The following is a 25,364-nucleotide window of genomic DNA, read 5'->3' on the forward strand; positions in this document are numbered from 1 at the left end:
TAACATCCTTCTATACCGCCACCAGACTTGCATCTTCTAAAATACTATTCAGGCCTGTTAATTCCCTGCTCAAAATTCTTTTAAAGGCTCTCTGCAGCCTGCCAGATAAAATGAGAAAGTGTTTGCATGACACAAAGGTCCTTTCATGATCCGACCCCTATCACCCTGTCCTGTTCTATCTCCTGCCACTCATCCTTGCACTGGATACTTCAGGAATACTACTTACACTTTCCAAAACAAACCGTAACTTTCTAATGCCTAATGCCTCATGCCTCTACATGTTTCATTCCCTGAACTTGCTTTCCTCTCCCTGAAGTTCTTTACCAGGCAAATTCCTAGGAGGCTTCCAAATCTCAGGTCCAGCACTACAGCCTGTGTGAAGCCTTCTTTGACTCTTCCAAGCATCTCCAAGGCCATCTACCCCTGCACCTTATATAGACTTCCATTAAGCATTGATTACACTGTATTTGAAGTGTTTACACAACTGTCTTGTTACCAGGCAGGAGTGTTCATTAGGACAGGAATTATCCTAACATCTAGGCACAAAGCACATGATACGTATCTGTTCAAATGAATCAAAAAAATCCACATCTGGGGCTTCCCTGGTGGCGCAGTGGTTGAGAGTCCGCCTGCCGATGCAGGGGACACGGGTTTGTGTCCCGGTCCGGGAGGATCCCACATGCCGCGGAGCGGCTGGGCCCGTGAGCCATGGCCGCTGAGCCTGCGCGTCCGGAGCCTGTGCTCCCCAACGGGAGAGGCCCGCAAACCGCAAAAAAAAAAAAAAAAAAAAAAAATCCACATCTGAACATTATAATAAAAATATAAGCTCAGTTAATGTTACATATATTTGAGAGAATATACATGATATTTAGCTTAAAATTTTAAATTCGTTCTTCCTTGATATTTTAAAGCAAATGGTCCTGTCACTACAAAAAAACAAAGAATCAAATCCTGGATTTTAAGAATAAAACCCTAAGTTTCAAGAAGAAAATATTTAATAAACGTATAACAAAATCTGGACTTTGCTATTACCAGTAGTTCTTGTCACAGTGATGTTCCCTAAGTCTTTTTCATTTATAAATTAAACATTCAGAAAAAGACTAAGTTCTCAACGAAATACCATTTGAAAAGAAACAGTTAAGAAAGCCAGAGTAACCCTGAAAACCATCCCACTTAAGTAGAAAGCTTTCGGAGACAGGAGTTCAGCTGCCTGGGTTTAGAATCTACCATAACTCACTCTTCTCACCTGACCTATTATCTTTCTGGTTTCACATTTGTTCTAGCACCTTGTTCTGTCTTTGATCTCAGTGTTAGATGCACCACGTCTAAACATCTTCAAATAGTTGCAAAATCTAATCTGAGTACTACATATTTCTTTAGAGAGAGTTTCTGTTTAATCGGATGGACAATAAATTCATGATCCCCAGTCACCGTCTAAAGCCGTTCTCAAATGTTTTGGTGTCAGGGTTCCTTTAACACACTTACAATTTAATAGCTTTTCATTAGTGTGGGTTACAGCTATTGATATTTACCATATTGGAAATCAACACTGAAAATCTTTCTAATATTAACTCATTAAAAAATCCATTATGTGATAGTACAGTTAACATGTATTTATGAAAAATAACTATATTTTCCAAACAAAAAGTTGTAGTGAGAAGGGTGGCATGGTTTTACAATCTTACAAATGTCTTTAATGTCTGGCTTAGTAGAAGACTGCTGGATTCAAATATCTGCTTCTGCCTTTGCTCTTTTGGTATATGTTGTTTAGATTGAAGTATGTGAAGAAAATCTGACCTAACTACAGATATGTAATACGAAAAGGAAGGAACATCTTCACGGTCTTTTCATGCAATTATGGATACTACACCAAACTCAACTAGTGATAGCTTCTTAAAGTTGCACCTTGGAAACTGAAACTCTATCAGTGTATCTTTCGTCTGAATTAAAATCAGTCTACCTTGCTCTTTTATACATTCATAATTTTTTACCACGCACTGATAATATGGAAATATTGCTTCACTGAATTATGCAGATCTTACAAACACTGAGTCACTTTATTATTTAATATCAAAAATCACATTGTTAACACCACCACAACTCTCATCAGAAAAGTCTTTTAAGTATGGGAAGCCATCAAGCTCAAAGTGGCAAATACAAATTCCCCAAAATTCTAATTTTTGTTCAGAAACTCAAATCTTTTTGCTGGCAACAAACACTGTCAGTTGTTTTTTCTTAAAGTTGTATTGTTGAAATGTCTACCAAACACCCAAATCTGAGTAATAATAGTCTGTCAGCCATTCTTCCAAATAAAATGGCTTTCCATGAAAAAAGCAACTGGTTTCACTGACAACCCAAACAACTGCACAAGTATTTTTCCTTGAGACAATTATCCTGCTTCAGTCTGCAGAAGTACCTTGTGTATGCTTCCTCTTTTGTCACGAAACTTCAAAGACACATATGCTCAAGAGCTGTAATTTATTAAAATTAAAATTTTTCTACTTCATCAATGATATTCTTAAGTAAAATTGGTGCTTTTTCCATTTTATTTTGTTTTTTACTGTGAGTGATTGGTAAGGAACAATACAATGGCTCCTAATAGTATAGTTTAGTGCCACTGCCTCGATTCGTGCTAAGGCAGCCAGCAATTTTACACAACATTATTTCTGCACCATCAGCACCAATGTCAACATAGTGAAACATCAAATAATGTCTTAGCATTATTATGAAAATAGTTTTGACTTTTTGAAAACCACTGCTCTAGAAGTTTTGGGTTGTTTGTTTGTTTTTTAACGAGGAAGGAATATACACTCAAACTGAAAACAACGAAAGGATTATAAAGTACACACAAAGTCCTGGACAACTAAAGATATCATCAACAAACTTATTCTCATTTCAGAATCATCAAATTCTAGGCCTAGTTTTTTTATCCAGGCTAATATACCTTTTTGGAATAAAAGGAAACTCTGAATCAATGAGGTTTTACTTTATAGTGACCTCTGTCTGTTTTGTTTTGTTTTCAGCAATGCTGCCCAATGATTTTGTTACAAGTTTGAATGGGCCAGTGGAATTCATTTGTATCCTGGAGGCAGGTTGCTCCTAGTAGGATCAGAAAACACTGCCCCTGGCAGACTACAGAAAGCTGCTTCAATTACAACCTACAAAACTGGACAGTGAACCATGAGTATCCCCATGCTATCTTTTATATTAAACAAAGTGACTCAAAGACAAATTAACATAGTCAGCCACACTTACTCAAGGGGCAAATTTGTACAAAGAGAAACTCTTTTCAGGGTAATTTCATTCAATGCTGTGAAAACTGCATGCAACTTATTCTTCCATTTGTCATAATGAACCTAAACATTAAAGAAGTTTCTAGCAGCAAAAGTAATCATATCAGGGCTTCCCTGGTGGCGCAGTGGTTGAGAGTCCGCCTGCCGATGCAGGGGACACGGGTTCATGCCCTAGTCCGGGAAGATCCCACATGCCGCGGAGCGGCTGGGCCCGTGAGCCATGGCCGCTGGGCCTGCGTGTCCGGAGCCTGTGCTCCTCAACGGGAGAGGTCACAACAGTGAGAGGCCCGCGTACCGCAAAAAAAAAAAAAAAAAAAAAAAAAAAAGTAATTATATCATAGTGCTTATTATTGTTTACATTTTGAGATAGAGACCCCACATGCCATTTAATCAAAAGAAATTTTAAGTGTGACTGAGCTAATATAACAAATTCCTGAAAAGTTATAGGGAATACAGTTAAATAAATCAAATTACTGTGTAAAATATTAGAAATTATTATTTTAATGTGCTTGGTAAACTTCCTAGGATACAAAAGAATCCTACTGTAAATCCTAAAGCAGTGAGCCTTCAAATTTGCCTTTTGTGAGGCTGTCCAGGACAGTAGTCTACAGGTGCCTCCAAAGCTACTACAGAGGTGAAGCACATCAGGGAGGACATGAGAAGAAAGTCACAGAAACATCTCTTATCAAGGTTCTAAATAAAGTCTCACTCAAAAAATAAAAGTTTCCAATTTATTGCTTTTTACAAAGTCTGAAAACCACTGCTATAGGAGAGGAATTGCTTAATTGAGAAACTACTATTCTACAGAACTAAAGTCAAAAAGGCAGTCCAGATCTGAAAGTTATCTATAGATCAAACTGTAAGCTTCATAAGGGCAGTGGATTGTGTCTGTTTCACCTCATGAATATTCAGCATCCAGCATAGTGCTTGCTACTAGAAGACATTAAGTATTTAGTGAATGAATAAAATGCTGAAGGTAGAGAAAAGGAAATGATGGTAAAGGGGAAAAACATGAATTACATTTCCATATTTTCTAAAAGGATGACACGTCATATGAACTCCATTAAAAGCACAAGCATGGATAAGAATATAATTTTGTATGTAGCTGAATATAATTAACCATGCATACCCACCAGGCTTGATGTCCTTGTAAACAAAGTTTTCCAAGCCATATATGAACTCCCCTGAATGTGCGCCTGCATCCGCATGGCAGCGATAACCAAAATGCAAAGCGTTTAAAAGACACCTTTAATTTTACACATAAAATATGTCTAAACTTAGTTCAAAGAATTAGAAATCATGTAACAGAACAAGTAAAATCCAGTGAAACCAAAACAACTTACTTCTAAGGAAATATTTTCAGTGACACCATTTTCATTCTTTCAACATATAAACTTTGTTTTCATAACATTAAAACAAAAATTCTTAATAATTAAAATTATAATAATAATTTCAAATTAAGCAAAACAGACAAATATCAATTATGGCTAATGTCTCATTGATTTGCCAAATTTTCAAAGAAAGCAAAAATCTGCTGTTTTGGTTCCCTTTTTCCCCACCATTTTGCCCATTTTCAGAATGAAATATTGCTGTGATATTTATGCTAATTTTAGAGTCAGCTGAAATGAATTCATCTTACTTTAGTGTATGTTCCCTTTCAGACACATTGTCTGAATCCCTTCTATCCATTCTTGTCAGTGATGGCTAGGTAGCACCATCTTCCATTTCCCTCCTCAAATCCAGCCTAAACACCACTACAAGCTTACCTTCCTAAAACACAGCTGTGATCACATCACTCTGCAGATTTTTTTTTAAAAAGTAAAACTTACTTTCTCACTGACTACCAATTAAAGTCCATTATAAACCAGAGTCAAGAGCCAGACTGAGTTCAAATTCTAGCTCTGTCATTTTCTAGCAGCATAACCTAGAACAAGTTATTTAACTTCCAGCTTTCTCAACTATATAATGGGAACAATAAAAGCCTTTATATCATAGAATTATGACAATTAAATGAGTAAGCTGACATAAAGCATTTTGAAGAGTGACCCGCAAATAGTAAATTCTCAATAATTATCGTCATCACCATCATGGCATTCAAATCTCTTAAAACTGACCTAAACTTAGCTTTCCAACTCACGTCCGGCTGTGCTATCAAACTTCCAAATTCTTAGCTGCTCCGCATACATGCTCTACATTTTTTCTTTTCACTGTCCCCTTTACCATCACTGTCCCCTTTACCTAGAATGCCCTCTCTCCTTTCTGCATACTCATCCTTTAGACTCAGCTGAAATATATACCATCACAGTGTCCACCCTGATCTCTGGCTGAACGTAATATGCCCATTATGAACTCCCGTAACACTCTTATCTATACCTCTTTGGTAAGACTCAACACTCTCTCTTATTTATCACTATACATGAAGTCTTTCAACAGTAGGCTCCAGGAATTTTCTAATTTTTGTGTTTCCAACAATCTGTTGAACAGAATAGCATCAGACTTCTCAAAAGTACCTGGAAGTTAGAAGATGCTGCCTTCAAAATTCTAATTTTAAACCCAGCATTCCATCCCCAGCCAAATCAAACAAGTATGGAAGTAAATTACAAATCTTTCAGACTTGAAAGGATTTTTAAAATTATATCCAGTGTATCCTTTCTTAAAAGCTATTAGAAATGTTCTAGCAAAACAAAGGAACAAACTAAAAAAGAACAAAAGGCAAGGGACCCAATGAATTAAAACAGAAGAGCAGCGAAGACCAGTTCCAGGATGACAATTATGCAGCAGAACTAAGAAAACAACCAGTTCAGAGAAAGATCTCCAAGAGGGACAGGGGGACAGGGAGAGGACCAACGAATGGGTTTGGCCAATTGGAAAATAACACTGATAGTCATATGATAAATAGATTTCATGTAGTACACAAAAAGAACTGAAGATAAATTTACAAAGAAGACCAGGCAAATAGGAAAGAAGCATTTACAAATTCAAGAAAAACAAAAGGCTACATAGCAAAGTAAATATAATCACAGTACATTATTTGACCTATGCAATGAATAATAATTATATTGTCATAGTAATGTAAAATTTGACTCGTAATTGGACAAAAATTATGAAAGAACCATATTGTGAGAAGACAGAAAGGGGAATTTAGGGTGAAAAAATTGTAGGAGAGGTGAACTCCTTAACTACTGTAACAGGAAATCCAAGATAGTGCCTTACATTAATACATTAGACAACAAAGAAAGTTAATATTTCTAAAATAGATGGTTCCCTCTAAGGAGTGGGTCTAGAGGGTAGAGAATGGTGGAATACGAAACTGACATTTTTCATCGTAAGTCTTTTTGGAAAAACTATTTGATTTTAGAGTTAATGTTAACTCTAAAATTTTAGAGTTTTTGATAAAATTAACATTTTAAAATATAGAATCTATATAGCGTTTAAAAATCTTTTGGCCTCACTAGGAATTTAATATTTCCCTTTACTTTACAATAGCCTTTCCAGGAAAATAAACTCACTACAATGAAATAAAAGAAGAAAAATATCAAGAAAGTTTATTTTTACAGTTAAGGAAGCTCTCTAGAAATGAATTTATAGTTATATTTCAATTTTCTTTTTTTCCCACATAATAGTGGGCAGTACTTTAACAAATGAAACAAATTAAGTAAAAATAATTTTTTAAAGCAGATCAGCCTGAGGACTCTATTTTCATTTTTATCATCTGGTGCTTATAATTGAATCACTTCCTCTCCTTACCTCCTAGTCTCTATACATACACGATAGTGCTTTTAAAACCAATAAATAAGTGGAAAAATAATAAGTATGAAATATAAAGTATGGTAATCAAGTCAAAACTATTAATTAATAATGGTGAAATAGAAAGCACCTGAAGCCCAGGGTTGTCTTATCATTCGTACGAATAACATTACATGAACGTAGGATCCATATTCACACAAACTAGAAAAAATACTTATATGCAGTCAAGATAATTAAATGTATTTCTTGACAATTAAAGGAAAAAACCTCTATCAACATATTTCCCAATTCCTGAATTCATCTTTTATACTCAAAACATTTTTCTGACAAATCTAATGTAATAATGTTAAAACTGAGTTTCACTTTCTGAATTTTAGTTCTACCCAAAAAAACCTAAATTTTATCATCCAAGAAGCTACAATGTAATGATTATATATTATATAAGCCTAACAACCCTATTTACACAAGCTTAATAGTACAGATGTTCATCCCCTATATATTTATCAAATCATCCTTAATAGCCTCTCTGCCAGACACAAACATGTAAGTTTCCTAAGTACTGAAAACCCAGGAGTCAAAATTTCATAGGCACTTAATACAAAATGTATAGCAGGTTATCATTTTGCTGACTGTCAACTACTAAAACAGGAGAGAGTATATACCATGCTTTTTCTTATAGTTCACTGGAAACACTAAAATATTTTTTAAGCAATCACAGCTATTTCCATTCCAAATTAAAAAAAATAATGAGTTTGGGGTTTATTTCTCAAGAGGGAAAATATAACTTAATTATACATATTATAAATTATTATAAGTGTATAACTACATGTTATAGCAATATATCCAAGCATATATAAATACACCTATTGATGACTACATATAATTATATACATTTGTGTTAAGAAAACAGATTTAATCTGAATTGATTCAAGAAAGACATAAAATTTTAGTGCTCTCCAAGCCTTTTTCTTCATTTTTATAAAACTACTTCTAATTAACCAAAATTGAATAAAAAGAAATACTCACACTGAACTGTCATAAAACAAAACCACTACCACCTTGCTTTATCTGGTACATAAAAGTACTAGAAATGAAGAAAACTGTTTTCATGGAAATATAGATCTTTACGTTTCAGCAGAAACATAAGATATGGTTAAATATGAAAAGCGAAAGGAAAAAACACGTTTAGGCTTTTAAAAAATTCTACCATTAAGACAGCCTCTGTATTTTAAGTATTTTAGTACTTTTTTGTAAAAGAATAGTTCTGAGTAAGATAAAAACACTTGTGGCAAAAAGAATTAGAATCATTAATAAAGAATTTTAATCAGCAAGCTATTTTTAAGAGAGATTTCTTATTGATTTAAATAAATATCAGCAGCTTAAGCTAGGAAAGATACCTTATTATAATATCTAAACATAATTTTTGTCATTTCTAACTCAACATTTGCCATACCTTTTAAGAGAGACCAAAGAGAAATGACTTAGCATTTCTAGTACCATATTCTTTCATCACAGAAATATATAAACATGCTACCGAATGACACAAAAATGATGTAAAATGCTATAACTCTCACACCCCAATCTGCAATTGGGGTATGATTTGACTTGAAAGAGAAAACCAAACTTGGAAAGGCTTGGAAAACTCCTTCAACTCACCATCCTACAGACTACGCTTTTTCATCCTATCCTCATTGTTGCTCCATAAAGCAAATTAAAATACTCACCAGATTTATTTTTAGATAAAAACAAAACATTGAAACTTGAGACAAGATGTTAAAATGCTGAAATCTGAAAAATCAAGTTTTTAAAACGATCATGTATAATATAAAGAGAAAGCTAGGAAAAGAATTACAGCACCATTTCCTCTAAACATTATTTCACTATATTAATATACCAAACCTTATTATCTTTCAACAACACGTGTGAAAATGCAGACAAAGAAACCATTAACCTTTGGGAAAAACAAACAGGCTTGCAAGAACTCAAAGAATTTGGGAAGTCTCCATTAAGTAGCACAGTAGAAATGACTGGTAAGAAAAGTAAGAAAATTTAACTGGCAGTGAGATAAAATAATCACAAAGGCAGTGATTCCCAAGTGTGTGTCATTAAAATCTTTACACTCAATATTGTGAGATATGATTTTAAAAGAAAATTCTTTCTTTGGAACTACAACTTATGAAGGCCTATGAAAGAACCCTCTTTACAGAGCATTAAATAGATCTAAAATATAGGTATATGTACATTTATCTAAAACATAAACTTATTGTACCTTTCTCTGCTGCTTTTTGAAGGGCTTCTTCAATTCGGGATAACTCTTTCTGTTTAATATCTTGCAAGGATTTTTCTTCCTTTTCAGCATCATATTTAATACCTAAAAATGTATAGTTAATTCACACATCAAGAAAGGCAATTAATAAATAAATAAGAAAAGTTCAGGCTCATTATAATATTGTATTGTGTAATAAGTAATTTTTTGTAAGTCAAAAAACATTTATATTCTTTAGATTGGTTTTACAAAAAGCTTAAACATAAATGATTCCTATTTATTTACAAAGCTTATATCAAAAGGAAAAGGACAGAAGGAAAGGAATTAAAGGGAGAAAGAAGATAGGAAAAAGGATATTTGGGGAAAAGGGTGAGTAGAAAGGTGAAAGGGAGGCACAAAGAGAAAGCTGAAAGTATACCAAAAAATTTCCAGTTATTATATCTGAGTGGTAAAATTTTGAGTAACTACAAGAAACATGTAATATTCAATACCCGCTGGTATCAATGTAAGATTGCTGAAAAGACTTTCAGAAAGTAATTCAAGAACATGTATCAACAATCATAAAACATATATATCCTTTTAATCTAGTAATCTCATTTTTGATCATGTATCCTAAGGAAGTAACACAAAATGAGTAAGATATCTATAAGAAGGAGGAGTTTATAATGTTCACTATAATAGCAAAAAACAGTTGGCAGACCTTAATGGAATATCATATAGCCTTTCAAAATTGTCACTATCACCATGAAAACTGTGAAACATATCAAAAATATATATATTAACCAAAAAAGCCAGATCCATGTTGTATATATGATAAATGCTACAACAAATCAAGCATGTATACAGTAAAGACTGGAAAACAAAACGTAAAAATAAAAATTGTTTCTTTTATGGTTGAGAAAATATAAGTAATTTTCCCCTAAAATACCCAAACTTTTCTTAACATTATATTGTACTCAAACTGGAAAAACATTAATAATGAAACATATCACTTTAAAAAACATCAGTACTTTAAAAATTAAAATACTATAGTTTATAATGAAAAAAATTATCTACTTTACACACATTTTTGAAAGAACATTCACTCAAAATCAGAAGCAACAAAACGGGAAAAAAAATTTTCCAGTCTGTAGATTAACACATTTTTAAAAACTTATTTACTTTTATTCCCAAAAGTAAAAGTCTAATGTATCTCAACTTAATAGGAAGCCTTAGTTGTAGAATAATTATTCGTTGACAATAGAATAAATTTCAAAAATGGTTGAAATTATTCTTTCCAACAATAGCATAAAAATATTTTATATAAAATGTGGCAATATATGTGTATCTGTAAAATGTATGTATTGTATATGTGTACATATATGAATATGATTAGTTTATTTCTATTAGCTTCTTTTTTACTAAACATATTAAGATACTTAACGTAGTTAACAATTTAATTTTACTATGATGCTATATAATTTTACTATGATGTTTACTATAATGCTTATAAACCTAAAATAACATACTTGCCCCAGGGACAACAAGCAGATATAATCCCTCTAGGGTCGCAACAACAGCTTCTCCATAAAGGTTCTTCCAAGGAATCTTCAAAGTTAATTTATCTAAAGGAACATAATTTCAACCTTCTTATTTGGATGCTCAAGAAGATATACATTTCTCACTTTTCATTAAGAGAAAAAGTACACAAAACCCTTCACACATATAGTATGTACATCACTCAGAAAAAAAAGAAAAAAAAACCCAACACAGTTTAAAACATCTTTTCCATATTATATTACCATTAAGGTGACTATTCACATTGTGCTTTATATTTTCAAAGTTTTTGATAACTATTAATTCATTTAATATTCCCAAACCGTAAGAAAAATGAGGCAACTATTACTTCAGTTTTGAAAAAAAAGGAAACTCAGTCCCAGACAGGTTAAATTATATGCTTAAGTCCACCCAAGTCATCAATGTAACCAGAACTGATGGTCTGAATATTGTACATGCTGTTCTAGCCACACCTACAACTTCATCTCTACAGCATTAGTATAAAAAAAAAAAATCTGTTCAAGATCTCAGGAATTGAAGCAGCAACACAGAGAAGAGTACCAAAGGAATAGAACTTTGACAGTATGCAAATTGCTACAACTGGAAGAGGCCAACCCTAAAGACAAGGTATACTGTTTTATGGTTACTAGTATTATGAGTTACAGGAGTTCAGACCAGTTATATTCCAAATATCTACTTATAAATCTCATGAAAGGCAGAACGCATCTTCTCTCTTAGAAACAATGGTATTAATATCAGGTCCTGCAGAAATTTACCTACAGAAACTTTCTCACCCATAATAATAGATGAACTATGGCCCTAACTGTCACTAAGCCAAGTTTGGAGTTTTACGGGAAAAAGCTACGCAAAGCAGGAGAGAAGACAAAAAGGACATATTCTCAGCTAAATTTTGAAATGGGCAAAATCTGTCTTTGGTATCTTTCCACATTTATTTCTTTACTCTCTTCCCAATCTTCAGTATGCCCTCTTTCCAGGTCTCCAGGTAGCCAATGTCCCAATCTGCCCTCAACTGTATTAGAACAAATTCTATCCAAACCTTTTCTACCCCACAGTTTTCCATGTTCCAGAATTAAATACCTTCTCTCATCACAATTTAAAAAACAATGACCCTACAGTCATTATACTGAGAGCTATAGTTCTCTCAGTGCTGCCGATCAGACTCTTAAGACAAAGAATCTGATTCAACTAAATCATGCTAATATGCGAATGACTAAGCTACTTATACCACCAGAATCACTGGCACTTTTAAATAAAGATGCTGAAAGCTCAAAAAATTGTTAAACAGGATAAGAAGCTGAAGAGGAAATAAAATAATGCAATGCAAAGGGAGGATATCTTGATTCACCTGAATGGCTATGGACGCAAGCCAGTTTTAGCTGGGAATCTCATACCAAGGTTAAAATCTCCAATTATTTCTCCATCTAAATTTTTATTTTTCTCCAGCTTAAAAACTGATGAGTTTCTTAAATGGTTCCCACTTCAGAGGACCTAAAGGTAATGCCTAGAGGTAGTCATTTCTAAGTCTGTTGATTTTATAGTGAGTACCACATATATTTATAATGGATAGTGTTTTATTTGTAGTTATCTCACCAACTCCTAAAAACTGATTTGATTGCCTTCTTGGTGAGCATGAGACTGAAAAAGTGGGAAATGCCCCTTTAATATACCAAAAAGAGATTACCTATTCTCTAAACCTTTTCTTCTCTCCTTTTACCCTAACTCATTATCCTCCCATCCTTAATTATTCTGTATTCCACTGAAATTAAGTTATGTTACTACCTTCCTTTTATAGATCACAAAATTTTTTTAATTTTTAAGTAAAAGGAGTATCCACAAATATGTCTAGCTCTTAGAAAACCAAAACATCCTTGAGCCCACTTAGCCACACTAACTCTACAGGTTAGGTATAATATTTTAGCCTAACAGTAATTTAATAACTAATATAAATGCTCCATAAACCCAAAAACAGGGATAAGTAGAAAGAAAATATGCTTTGCATCCTTACATGTAAAGGGTCTCTCATAATTCAGTGAGCAACCTTGAAGGAAGCCATTAAATTCTTATAATACTTTAAAAGCAAAGAGAAAAAATTCTGAACCATTAGAAAACCTCTTCCAAAATATAAGTCTAGTTGTAATAATATAATGAATAACGTAAAAGTTCTTTAGTCAAATATAACTCATCCAGTACCCCGGAAATGACACTGCAATATTTTGTACTAATTTTAGATCTCTGTAACTTCTTTAAGGACAAAGATATATTTAGCCTTGCTTCTCCCACAGCAATGTATCTCAAAGGGAAAAGAATGAATGAATGGCTATAACTTCACTCAAGGATTTCGATTAAGCATGTAGGGCTACAACAATACTTCCAGCACATTGCTAAACATCACCACCTCACAAAGCACAAGGCTCTGTGTAACAGACGAACAAAAAATCTAACGGGAGCCCTAGGGATACTTTCGATCTAAGGAAAATTTTTTCAAGGAAAATTTAAAAATTTTTATAAAACGAACACATATATATGATATAATGTAGATTCACGGAAGTATTCAAGTAATTACTAAGAGATACTAGAACAGTAAAAGCCTCCTCTGAATACAAAATAATGAATGAAGAAGGAAAGTGATGTGGTGAAGTAGCAGGGTGATGGGGATAGAAGGACGGATGGTGGCATAAGTGAAAATTCTAAAGTAAGGGTAAGTCATGTAGGGTGGTAATTTATATTTCTTAAAAAAGTAAAAACCAAGTAGTATGGACTAGTTGAAAGGACTTGATATATTAAACTTCCTATTAAAAAATTTCTCCAACAAAGATGTATGCTTAGTTATGGCTGATCTTAGTGTAAGAGTTCAGCTGCAAAGGAAGACTTTCTGCTTAGCAAAACATATCCTCTATGCCACACTGCTGCACAATGCATCAAGTGAAATGGCTGAACAAAATATGAGGGAAATAAGCTACACTTAAATTCTCTTTACTAGAGTTTGCAAATTACGCTACTTTGACATATGAAGAAAAATCACACAAAATTTGCATTTCGATTTCGAAAATGAAGATATTTTTGTGTGGTGGAACCAAGCCTGAAAACCATCATTGCAGTTCAAATGTCCTTCCACTTTAGAGGGTAATTTTCTAACCTTTTGTCAAAAACTTTGATGTATGTACTAGGTATAGTATACATTAGGCTGAGAACTCAGAAAGCTCTAATCAACATAAACCAAAAACCTCTCACATTTTTTTCAAGCTATAAATGATGTTTGAGATTAAATAACAGGAACAATAAACTAAAAGGACGAAGAAAAATTCAAATGAAGAGTGAAGTACTTACCAATTTGGCCAGCCCTGACTTTAAAAGGAACATCCAATTCACTCTTCAGAAGAAAGAGAAAAGATTAAAGAACATCTTAAATTATTAAGCTCCCACCCAAATCATCTTTCTATCATAATTTAAATACACAATCATCTCTAAGGAAAAACAAAATAAATTTTCTATATTTGAGTAACTCATAAAGGATATGTTTCTCAGCTGAAAAAAAAAGTTTTTATTAACTTACACTTGACTTTAAAGAAAGAATTCATAAGAGAAGCAAAATTATAAATAAGAACAACAGAAAAAGAGTTTGTAGTTAAAGAAAGTAATTGCATAAACTGGTTAGTTGTTTTAATAAACCAAACCAAGCCAGATGGAAATTCCATGAATTTTTGAAGTAAAAGGTGGACACTGCTTATGTGAAATACTAAAAGGAAGGAAAAGGAAGATTCTTTTCACTTAAATAAGTTGAAAACAATCTTCTTCAAGTAAAATATTCTGTAAATGAATAAACAAATCTTTAAAGGCAGATTCCCAACATATTATCTATCATATTAGCATTTACTTTAGATAAGTTACTAACAGGTACCAATCAATAACGATGAACTTTCACTCATCTAGATTCCAAATCACTAGAAAGTTCAAATAACTTTTTTATTCACAGAGTACTGAACAATAACTGATAATCACAACGTTCGCTTGAGTCTTTAAAATAATTAAAAATTCAACCAGTCAGAATAGCCTTTCTGTTAGGTGTACCTTACATGCTAATACTATGGAAATCTGGCAACTTAAATACATACTTTAGGTAAGAATTAACCAATCAATTAAAATTTAACTGAAAAATAAATAAATAAATAATTAACTAAAAGAATCAATTTACCCACTCATCTGGTTACTCAACTATTCTAAGTGAACAGAAACTGAACACAACACTAACAGATTTTGACAATAAACCTTTTTTTAGACCCAAACAAAAAATCCTCACTGGTAATGAGAGAGCAGCTCTACCCTCCAGGCGTTGGGCAGGGGAAGGGGACAAATAAATTCAATTGTCTTCATATCATACAGGATACCAATGGAAAACTACACACTTCTATAAGTGTGGTCTCACACACATTTTAATCCTCCTGAAATAATTTTTCACACAAAATAAATGTAAAGAACCCATATCAAAGTAAAACCTCACCAAGCTGGATTAACTAGGGAAAGGAGGCTAGTTTGAATTAATGGAGAATATAAATTACAAAATAATTTATTAGATTTAATCATAAGCAAAATTCAAATTAGGCTAACAGAGTGCAATCTGTCATCTAAGTATATTAGATACCTATACCCTGCAACCACAATTCTATTTAGACTTATTATCTTCTAAAATATTTTCATAAGTAGAGTAAAAATAGCCTTTATTCCAATCTCTAGCAAAGGAATCTTAAGTTCTAAAATTTTGGATAAAATTTTTAAAATTATAGCATCCTATATAAAGGGAGGGAAAGAAATTTTAAATATTTTGAGAGTCCACTACTTGCCAGGCTCTACTTTTTATTTTATTCAAACCACAAAGGTACACAAATATTATACTGTTTTGTATTATTAACTTCATTCTAAAGATGATTAAACGGATGCTCAAAGAAACTGAGAAACTTCCCGCAAGTCACACAGCTGGTCACAGCCAGAGCTACCACTCAAACCCACATCGGCCAGAGTACAAGGTCCATGACCTTTCCACTATGCCAGTAAAAAAATAAACTGTTACTTCTTGAGCTCTACTCCTAGATCTTCAACATCCAAAATTGGCTTCCATGAGACCAGTCATGGGAGAACTTTGTGTATAAGGCTCTCCTTAATTACACAGTTCATTATGTAAATTCAACCAGCGGTCAAAGCTAGGATTATAAAACATAATGTAGGTTAATTATAAACCTGACCTATTGATTAAAGAATAAACTCATTCTTAAGACATTTCATAAACTCATATTAAGTCCAAGAAGCTAAAGACAAAGGGGGGTAGGGGTCTTGGAAGATGGGGAGAGTTTTGTTTTTTAGCTCAATAGTAAACGACCCAAATTACTGTCTAGAGCTAGATTCCAAAAAAATCTATTTTACCTCTTAACATTACCATAGTATTATAAGGCTGGACTGCCAATATATTTCCAAAAAATACAATTATTTATTAGATACATTGTTAAAATAAAGCCCTTATTTACCTGAAAAACATTTAAAGATAATTCTGAAGAAAACTATTTCATTAAGACAAATGTCTACTACAAAGCTATACAGTCAAATATATAAAAGGGAAAAACATTATTATTTTCCAAGAGATACTATTTCTATCATCAGTAAAAAAATTTTTTTCCTAAATCTTTAATCTCAGATTTTCCTAGAGCAAACAGTTAAAAAAGTAATCCTTCTCTGAGCGACTCAATCACTTCATCTGGCACCTGGTACCAGATACCTAGTAACCAGGGTTTCTAAGAGCTTAATGAATTAACTGAGTACTCAACATAGTTATAAAAAAAAAAAAACTTACCAGAGCATTTTCTTTTATTTGTAGATTATCTAAAGCCACATTACCTTTAAAAAATAAAAGACAAAAATATGAAGTTAATACACCAAATAGTATACCCTGTCTTAATGCAAAACCAAACACTATGACACTATGCTAAATGCTAAGAAGTGAGCAAAGCAAACTTCAAGAACTTAAGAAGCTACTGGCACAAAAGAGTTGCTACTTATAGATAAGAAGTATTAGTTGTAAATATTTTAGGTTAGCCCAATGCAAAACAAATTACAAAACAGTTAATCAGGCTAACATTTAATGAGAAAGAAGTTGAAACACACCATTGTAAAGCAATTATACTCTAATAAAGATGTTAAAAAAAAAAAGAAGTTGAAGATTTTCAGACTAAAGAACTTTAGAACCAAAGAAAGTATCCATCATTTTTAATGATTAAGCCAAAATCTCAAAAGAAGGAAGTAAAGAGGTGACTATTATAACAGATCAATTATCCTGTAACCCAGGATTCTTTCCTTAATCATGGTGTCAGTGAATATTTTCTACAAGACCACAGTGTTAATCTTTTAAAACTTCAAAAAAAAAAAAAACTTCAAACATCCTACTTTCCCCGTAATTATTGTTTATGGTTCTAATATTCTTTTATTAGTCCAATTTTTTAAAAGTCTATTCAGACATTAAGTTATAAAAAACTAAAGCCACAATGACACGATTACATGACTCAAATTTTAAACACTGCACTTATATGTTGATACACAATATGTAAGTATTCTTACTTACATAAAAACTTAAGCAAAAGAAAAAGGTTTTCATTTCACTTAAATTCTCTAAAGATTACTAAAACTGAAGTTTCAACACTAAATACAAGTATAAATTATGCAGTTATGCATTTTCTTAATCACTCATGACACATTTATTTTTTAAAACATATTATGCTTCCTATGCACAGATAACTACAAGACTAGATACTAAAATAATCACAGCTGTTATTGCCATAAAGTTCATTTCCTTTGTATAAGCATATTGTAAATTCCTAAGATAAACTTAAAAACTTCAAAAGGAAAGTAAGAGGTAAGAAGCCTCACAAACGTGAAGAAAATACTACAGCATAATAATAGGAAGAAAGCGTCTACAATATACTGCAGAAAAATTAAAACCTGAAGTAGGCAGTAACTTCAGAGTCAAAGAGATAGATTAAAAAGTTATATTAGGGCTTCCCTGGTGGCGCAGCGGTTGAGGGTCCACCTGCCGATGCAAGGGACACGGGTTCGTGCCCCAGTCCAGGAGGATCCCACGTGCCGTGGAGAAGCTGCGCCCGTGGGCCATGGCCGCTGGGTCTGCCCGTCCGGAGCCTGTGCTCCACAGTGGCAGAGGCCACAGCAGTGAGAAGCCCGCGTACCGCAAAAAAAAAAAAAGTTATGATGGAGATAGAAACATCCACCACAGGGCAGACAGCAGAACCAAAAAGAACTACAATCCTGCAACCTGTGGAACAAAAACCACATTCACAGAAAGACAGACAACATGAAAAGACAGAGAACTGTGTACCAGATGAAGGAACAAGAAAAAAACCCAGAAAAACAACTAAATGAAGTGGAGATAGGCAACCTTCCAGGAAAAGAATTCAGAATAATGATAGTGAAGGCGATCCAGAACCTCAGAAAAAGAATGGAGGCAAAGATCGAGAAGATGCAAGAAATGTTTAACAAAGACCTAGAAGAATTAAAGAACAAACACCTAGAAGAATTAAAGAACAAACAGAGATAAACAATACAATAACTGAAATGAAAAATACACTAGAAGGAATCAACAGCAGAATAACTGAGGCAGAAGAACAGATAAGTGACCTAGAAGACAGAATGGTGGAATTCACTGCCACAGAAGAGAATAAAGAAAAAGAATGAAAAGAAATGATGACGGCCTAAGAGACCTCTGGGACAACATTAAACACAGCAACATTTACATTATAGGGGTCCCAGATGGAGAAGAGAGAAAGGACCTGAGAAAATATTTGAAAAGATTATAGTCAAAAACTTCCCTAACATAGGAAAGGAAATAGCAACCCAAGTCCAGGAAGCACAGAGACTCCCAGGCAGGATAAACCCAAGGAGAAACATGCTGAGACACATATTAATCAAACTAACAAAAATTAAAGACAAAGAAAAATTATTAAAAGCAACAAGGGAAAAATGACAACTGACAAGGGAACTCCCATAAGGTTAACAGCTGATTTCTCAGCAGAAACTCTACAAGCCAGAATGGAATGGTACTATATATTTAAAGTGTTGAAAGAGAAGAACCTACGACCAAGATTACTCTACCTGGCAAGGATCTCATTCAGATTCGACAGAGAAATCAAAAGCTTTACAAACAAGCAAAAGCTAAGAGAATTCAGCACCACCAAAGCAGCTAGCTCTACAACAAATGCTAACGGAACTTCTCTAAGTGGGAAAACCAAGAGAAGAAAAGGAGCTACAAAAACAAACCCAAAGCAATTAAGAAAATGGCAACAGGAACATACATATTGATAATTACCTTAAATGTGAATAGGTTAAATGCTCCAACCAAAAGACACAGGCTGGCTGAATGGATACAAAAACAAGACCCATATATATGCTGTCTACAAGAGACCCACTTCAGACCTACAGACACATACAGATTGAAAGTGAGGGGATGGAAAAAGATTTTCCATGCCAATGTAAATCAAAAGAAAGCTGGAGTACCAATACTCATATCAGATAAAATAGACTTTAAAATAAAGAATGTTACAAGAGACAAGGAAGGACACTACATAATGATCAAGGGATCAATCCAAAAAGAAGATATAACAATTATAAATATATATGCACCCAACATAGGAACACCTCAAAACATAAGGCAACTGCTAACAGTTATAAAAGAGGAAGTCGACAGTAACACAATAATAGTGGGGGACTTTAACTACACCAATGGACAGATCACCCAGACAGAAAAGTAATCAGGACACACGATCCTTAAATGACACAACAGACCAGATAGACTTAACTGATATTTGTAGGACATTCCATCCAAAAACAGCAGATTACACTTACTTCTCAAGTGCACATGGAACATTCTCCCGGATAGATCACATCTTGGGTCACAAATCAAGCCTCAGTAAATTTACGAAAATTGAAATCATATGAAACATCTTTTCCAACCACAGCACTATGAGATTAAAAGTCAAGTACAGCAGGAAAAAACGTAAAAAACACAAACACATGGACGCTAAACAATACATTACTAAATAACCATGAGATCACTGAAGAAATCAAAGAGGAAATCAAAAAACACCTAGAGACAAATTACAATGAAAACACGATGATCCAAAACATATGGGATGCAGCAAAAGAAGTTCTAAGAGGAAAGTTTATAGCAATACAATCCTACCTCAAGAAACAAGAAAAATCTCAAATAAACAATCTAATCTTACACCTAAAGGAACTAGAGAAAGAAGAATAATAAAAACCCAAAATTAGCAGAAGGAAAGAAATCATAAAGATCAAAGCAGAAATAAATAAAATAGAAACAAAGAAAACAATAACAAAGATCAATAAAACAAAAAGCTGGTTCTTTAAGTAGATAAACAAAATTGATAAACCTTTTACCAGACTGATCAAGAAAAAGAGGGAGAGGACTCAAATCAATAAAATTAGAAATGAAAAAGGAGAAGTTACAACGAACACTGCAGAAATACAGTGTCATAAGAGACTACTAAAAGCAACCCTATGCCAATAAAATGGACAACCTGGAAGAAATGGACAAATTCTTAGGAAGGTATAACCTTCCAAGACTGAACCAGGAAGAAATAGAAAATATGAACAGACCAATCACAAGTAATGAAATTGAAACTGTGATTAAAAATCTTCCAACAAACAAAAGTCCAGGACCAGATGGCTTCACAGGTGAATTCTATCAAACATTTAGAGAAGAGTAACACCCATCCTTCTCAAACTCTTCCAAAAAATTGCAGAGGAAGGAACACTCCCAAACTCATTCTAGGAGGTCACCATCACCCTGATACCAAAACCAGACAACGATACTACAAAAAAAGAAAACTACAGACCAATATCACTGATGAATATAGATGCAAAAATTCTCAACAGAATACTGGCAAACAGAATCCAACAGCACATTAAAAGGATCATAGACCATGATCAAGTGGGATTTATCCCAGGGACGCAAGGATTCTTCAATATATGCAAATCAATCAATGTGATACACCATATTAACAAACTGAAGGAGAAAAACCATATGATCATCTCAATAGATGCAGAAAAAGCTTCTGACAAAATTCAACACCCATTTATGATAAAAACTCCCCAGAAAGTGGGCATAGAGGGAACCTACCTCAACGTAATAAAGGCCATATATGACAAGCCCACAGCAAACATCATTCTCAATTGTGAAAAACTGAAAGCATTTCCTTTAAGATCAGGAACAAGACAAGGATGTCCACTCTCACCACTATTATTCAGCATAGTTTTGGCAGTCCTAGCCACGGCAATCAGAGAAGAAAAAGAAATAAAAGGAATCCAAATCAGAAAAGAAGAAGTAAAACCATCACTGTTTGCAGATGACATGATACTATACATGGATAATCCTAAAGATGCCACCAGAAAACTACTAGAGCTAATCAATGAATTTGGTAAAGTTGCCGGATAAAAAAGTAATGCGTAGAAATCTCTTGCTTGCCTATACACTAACAACAAAATATCAGAAAGAGAAATTAAGGAAACAATCCTATTCACCATTGCAACAAAAAGAATAAAATACCTAGGAATAAACCTACCTAAGGAGGTAAAAGACCTGTACTCAGAAAACTAAGACACTGATGAAAGGAATCGAAGATGACACAAACAGATGGAGAGATATACCATGTTCTTGGATTGGAAGAATCAATATTGTGAAAATGACTATACGACCCAAAGCAATCTACAGATTCAATGCAATCCCTATCAAATTACCAATGGCATTTTCTACAGAACTAGAACAAAAAATCTTAAATTTGTATGGAGACACAAAAGAGCCCGAATAGCCAAAGCAATCTGGAGGGTAAAAAACAGAGCTGGAGGACTCAGACTCCCTGACTTCAGACTATACTACAAAGCTACAGTAATCAAGACAATATGGTACTGGCACAAAAACAGAAATATAGATCCATGGAACAGGAGAGAAAGCCCAGAGATAATCCCACACACCTATGGTCAACTAATCTATGACAAAGTTGGCAAGGATATACAATGGAGAAAAGACAGTCTCTTCAATAAGTGGTGCTGGGAAAACTGGACAGCTACATGTAATTGAATGAAATTAGAACACTCCCTAAAACCATATACAAAAATAAACTCAAAATGGATTACAGACCTAAATGTAAGACCGGACACTATAAAACCCTTAGAGGAAAACAGGAAGAACACTCTTTGACATAAATCACAGCAAGATCTTTTTTGATCCACCTCCTAGAGTAATGGAAATAAAAATAAACAAATGGGACCTAATGAAACTTAAAAGCTTTTTCACAGCAAAGGAAACTATAAACAACAGAAAAAGCAACACTCAGAATGGGAAAAAATATTTGCAAATGAATCGACAATGGATTAATCTCCAAAATATATACACAGCTCATGCAGTTCAATGTTAAAAAAACAAACAACCCAATCAAAAAATGGGCAGGAGACCTAAACAGACATTTCTCCAAAGAAGACATACAGATGGCCAAGAGGCATATGAAAAGCTGCTCAACATCACCAATTATTAGAGAAATGCAAATCAAAACTACAATGAGGTATCACCTCACACAGTCAGAATGGCCATCATCAGAAAGTCTACAAACAACAAATGCTGGAGAGGGTGTGGAAAAAAGGGAACCCTTTTATCCCGTTGGTGGGAATGTAAATTGATACAGCCACTATGGAGAACAGTATGGAGGTTCCTTTAAGAACTAAAAATAGAGCTACCATATGGTCCAGCAATCCCCCTCCTGGGCATATACCAGGGAAAACCATAATTCAAAAGGATACATGCACCCCAACGTTCATTGCAGCACTATTTACAATAGCCAGGACATGGAAGTAACCTAAATGCCCACTGACAGACGAATGGATAAAGAAAATGTGGTACATATATACAACAGAATATTACTGAGCCATAAAAAGGAACAAAATTGGGTCATTTGTTGAGACATGGATGGATCTAGAGACTGTCATACAGAGTGAAGTAAGTCAGAAAGAGAAAAACAAATATCATATACTAACACATATATGTGGAATCTAGAAAAATGGTACAGATGAACCGGTTTACAAGGCAGAAATAGAGACACAGATGTAGAGAACAAACGTACAGACCCCAAGGTGGTGGTGGTGGGAGCAACTGGGAGATTGGGATTGACATATATACACTAGTATGTATAAAAGAGATAACTAATAAGAACCTGCGGTATAAAAAAATAAATTTTTTTAAAAAGAAGTAAAAATAAAAACCAATACAACAATACCAACAAGAAGTTACTCTGGGGGCAGAACCAACAAGATGTCATCACTGATCAAATATAGGGATAATACAGTAGTCATGGAAAACTGACATGTTTGAGAATTGGGAAAAAATCCTTAAAACGCATTATATGTATAAAAATTATATAAAGTGGAAAAATATTCCTGGGTTTAATTCTGTCAGATGGCGAATTACAAAAAATTACAAGTGGGAATTCTACTCAGGCCAAAAGAATTGATCTGCACAGAAGCTAGTGCATATTTGAAGGAATCCAAACCAATTTAACACGATCTAAGACCATATGGAGACTTGTGAACTTGCTCATGAATTTTGATTGTCCTACCCATTAATTTTCAACTAGTGAGTCAAGGGTCACCAGGAGTGCTCACAAGTAACCTGCAGTAGATATGAGGCATTTTCTAATAATTATTAAGGCACTAACATAATAAGCGCCCTCATAAAAAGCACACTTTCTACTGCAGTGGCATTCTTGTTCTTTGATGAAGTAATAAATGGTATTTAACATGTGAAATACTGAAAACTACCAATATGGCTAACAGAGCTAAACAAGTATATTTAGAAAGGCAGATAAAAAACGGTAATGGCGATTATTGCTAGGAGGTAGAATTAAGGATTTTTTATTAATGTTCTTCAGTATTTTCTAGTTTTTACAATAAACATGTATTACTTTCATGTTAAAAACTATTATACAAATTGTAATATGAAATGGGGAACAAAACAAGGTAAATTCTAATGTCAATATGACCTCAATATATTTTATATAAATTCTTTCTATATTTACTATTTACCTTCTCTACAGACACATAAAAAAGATCTATTTCTACTACTTAGAGTCCAGCAAACAAATGCATACTTCCTCTCTGAAAAATGTGAATGTTATCTAACAAACAGTAAATATAACAATGAAATAAGAATGATACAGTCTATGAATTATTTGCACTGAAGGGAGAGCCACTAGTCCTAACACAAAGAAAAGGGGAGGAACAGCAGTGTATTTCTGCACCAGGGTAAAAGTGCATTCATTCATTCAACCAGTAGATGCATGCCTTATCTAACTAAGTAAGGCACTGTGCTAAGAAGTACTCTTCCACTAAAATGCATGCTTTTCCGCAGACACAGAAAGCAGACTCCCTCCTAAATATCAACCATTTTATATTTAACTCAATACTAAGGAAAAAGTTAAGATTTAGCTTTCCATTTCTATTCTAGATAACATAATTCTATACACATGCAAATAACTGGAATAACTATAATCAGATCACCCTGGGCTAAGAACACAGAGAGGCCATAGGAAGTTCCTGAAAACCTAGAGGAAGGGTAAATATGTGTCTAATCTTTTAACAATAACCAAAACAAAAAAGGCGAGGGGAGAATGACTAATAATTGGAGATGGATAGACTTAACTCTGCCAGCAAGGAAGGCACTAACGCCAATCCCACAATCAAGTGTCCCTAATCCCATGAATTTCTAAAGAAACCAAGGTGAGAGACAAGTAGAGAAATTCTGTGAAATGATTTCCTTTTATGATGGACTGGCAACCCTAAAGGATGACAGCAAGCAATAAGTGTAGTCTGGCTTCAGAAGACAAAATTTCTAATTTTTAACCCTGTATGATACTCATAAATAAACAGAAACATTTTGGATGAGCATACATGACTAGAGTCACATACACAGTTTCAAAGCTAATCTTGCAGGATATTTTAAGAAGTATCTTAAAAAAGTAAATCCTGGATCAAAATTTATCTAATAATCTTTACAAATGAACCAGAAGAGGGGAATGAAAGTAAATCCATTAAATTAGCAAATAAAACCAAGGCAAGCAGAGTTGGAGCCATCTCAGAAAAGTTCAACAGAAAAAGAAATGGTTGCTAAATTACAGAAAATAACAAGGTTAGTATATTTATGAATAAGAATCAAATGGTACTGGCATAATTTGGAACAAGCCCACCTCAGTCGAAGAATGGCTTTTAAAACACAAGATGACCTACAAAATAAATGCAAGAAATATAGTGCTGATGTTAAATACCTCCAGTCAGAAATAACCTATCTGAACTTTCACAGAAGTTTCACTACACCTGTCTTATGGCACTTAACACTTAACTATTTAAATCCCCAACCTGATCATAAACTCCTTACTGATTCTCCT

General features: G+C 33.7%; 1 protein-coding gene across 4 annotated transcripts in view; it reads right to left on the reverse strand.

Annotated features, from left to right (window-relative positions):
* The window catches only part of VPS13C (vacuolar protein sorting 13 homolog C), a 173,700-nt gene that overhangs the window by 140,819 nt on the left and 7,517 nt on the right, over positions 1–25,364 (reverse strand). For 2 of the 4 annotated variants that reach the window (XM_065872277.1, XM_065872279.1), the window contains exons 2-6: positions 16,703–16,746; positions 14,191–14,233; positions 10,815–10,910; positions 9,310–9,411; positions 4,427–4,489 (exon numbers count right to left, since the gene is read on the reverse strand). In XM_065872277.1, the coding sequence (XP_065728349.1) occupies positions 4,427–4,489; positions 9,310–9,411; positions 10,815–10,910; positions 14,191–14,233; positions 16,703–16,746 (348 nt within the window). The remainder of the gene's footprint in view (positions 1–4,426; positions 4,490–9,309; positions 9,412–10,814; positions 10,911–14,190; positions 14,234–16,702; positions 16,747–25,364) is intronic. The other 2 variants (XM_065872278.1, XM_065872280.1) reach the window with 1 other exon arrangement.

This window comes from Phocoena phocoena, chromosome 2, assembly GCF_963924675.1.
Source record: "Phocoena phocoena chromosome 2, mPhoPho1.1, whole genome shotgun sequence".
In the NCBI taxonomy this organism is placed as follows: domain Eukaryota; kingdom Metazoa; phylum Chordata; class Mammalia; order Artiodactyla; family Phocoenidae; genus Phocoena; species Phocoena phocoena.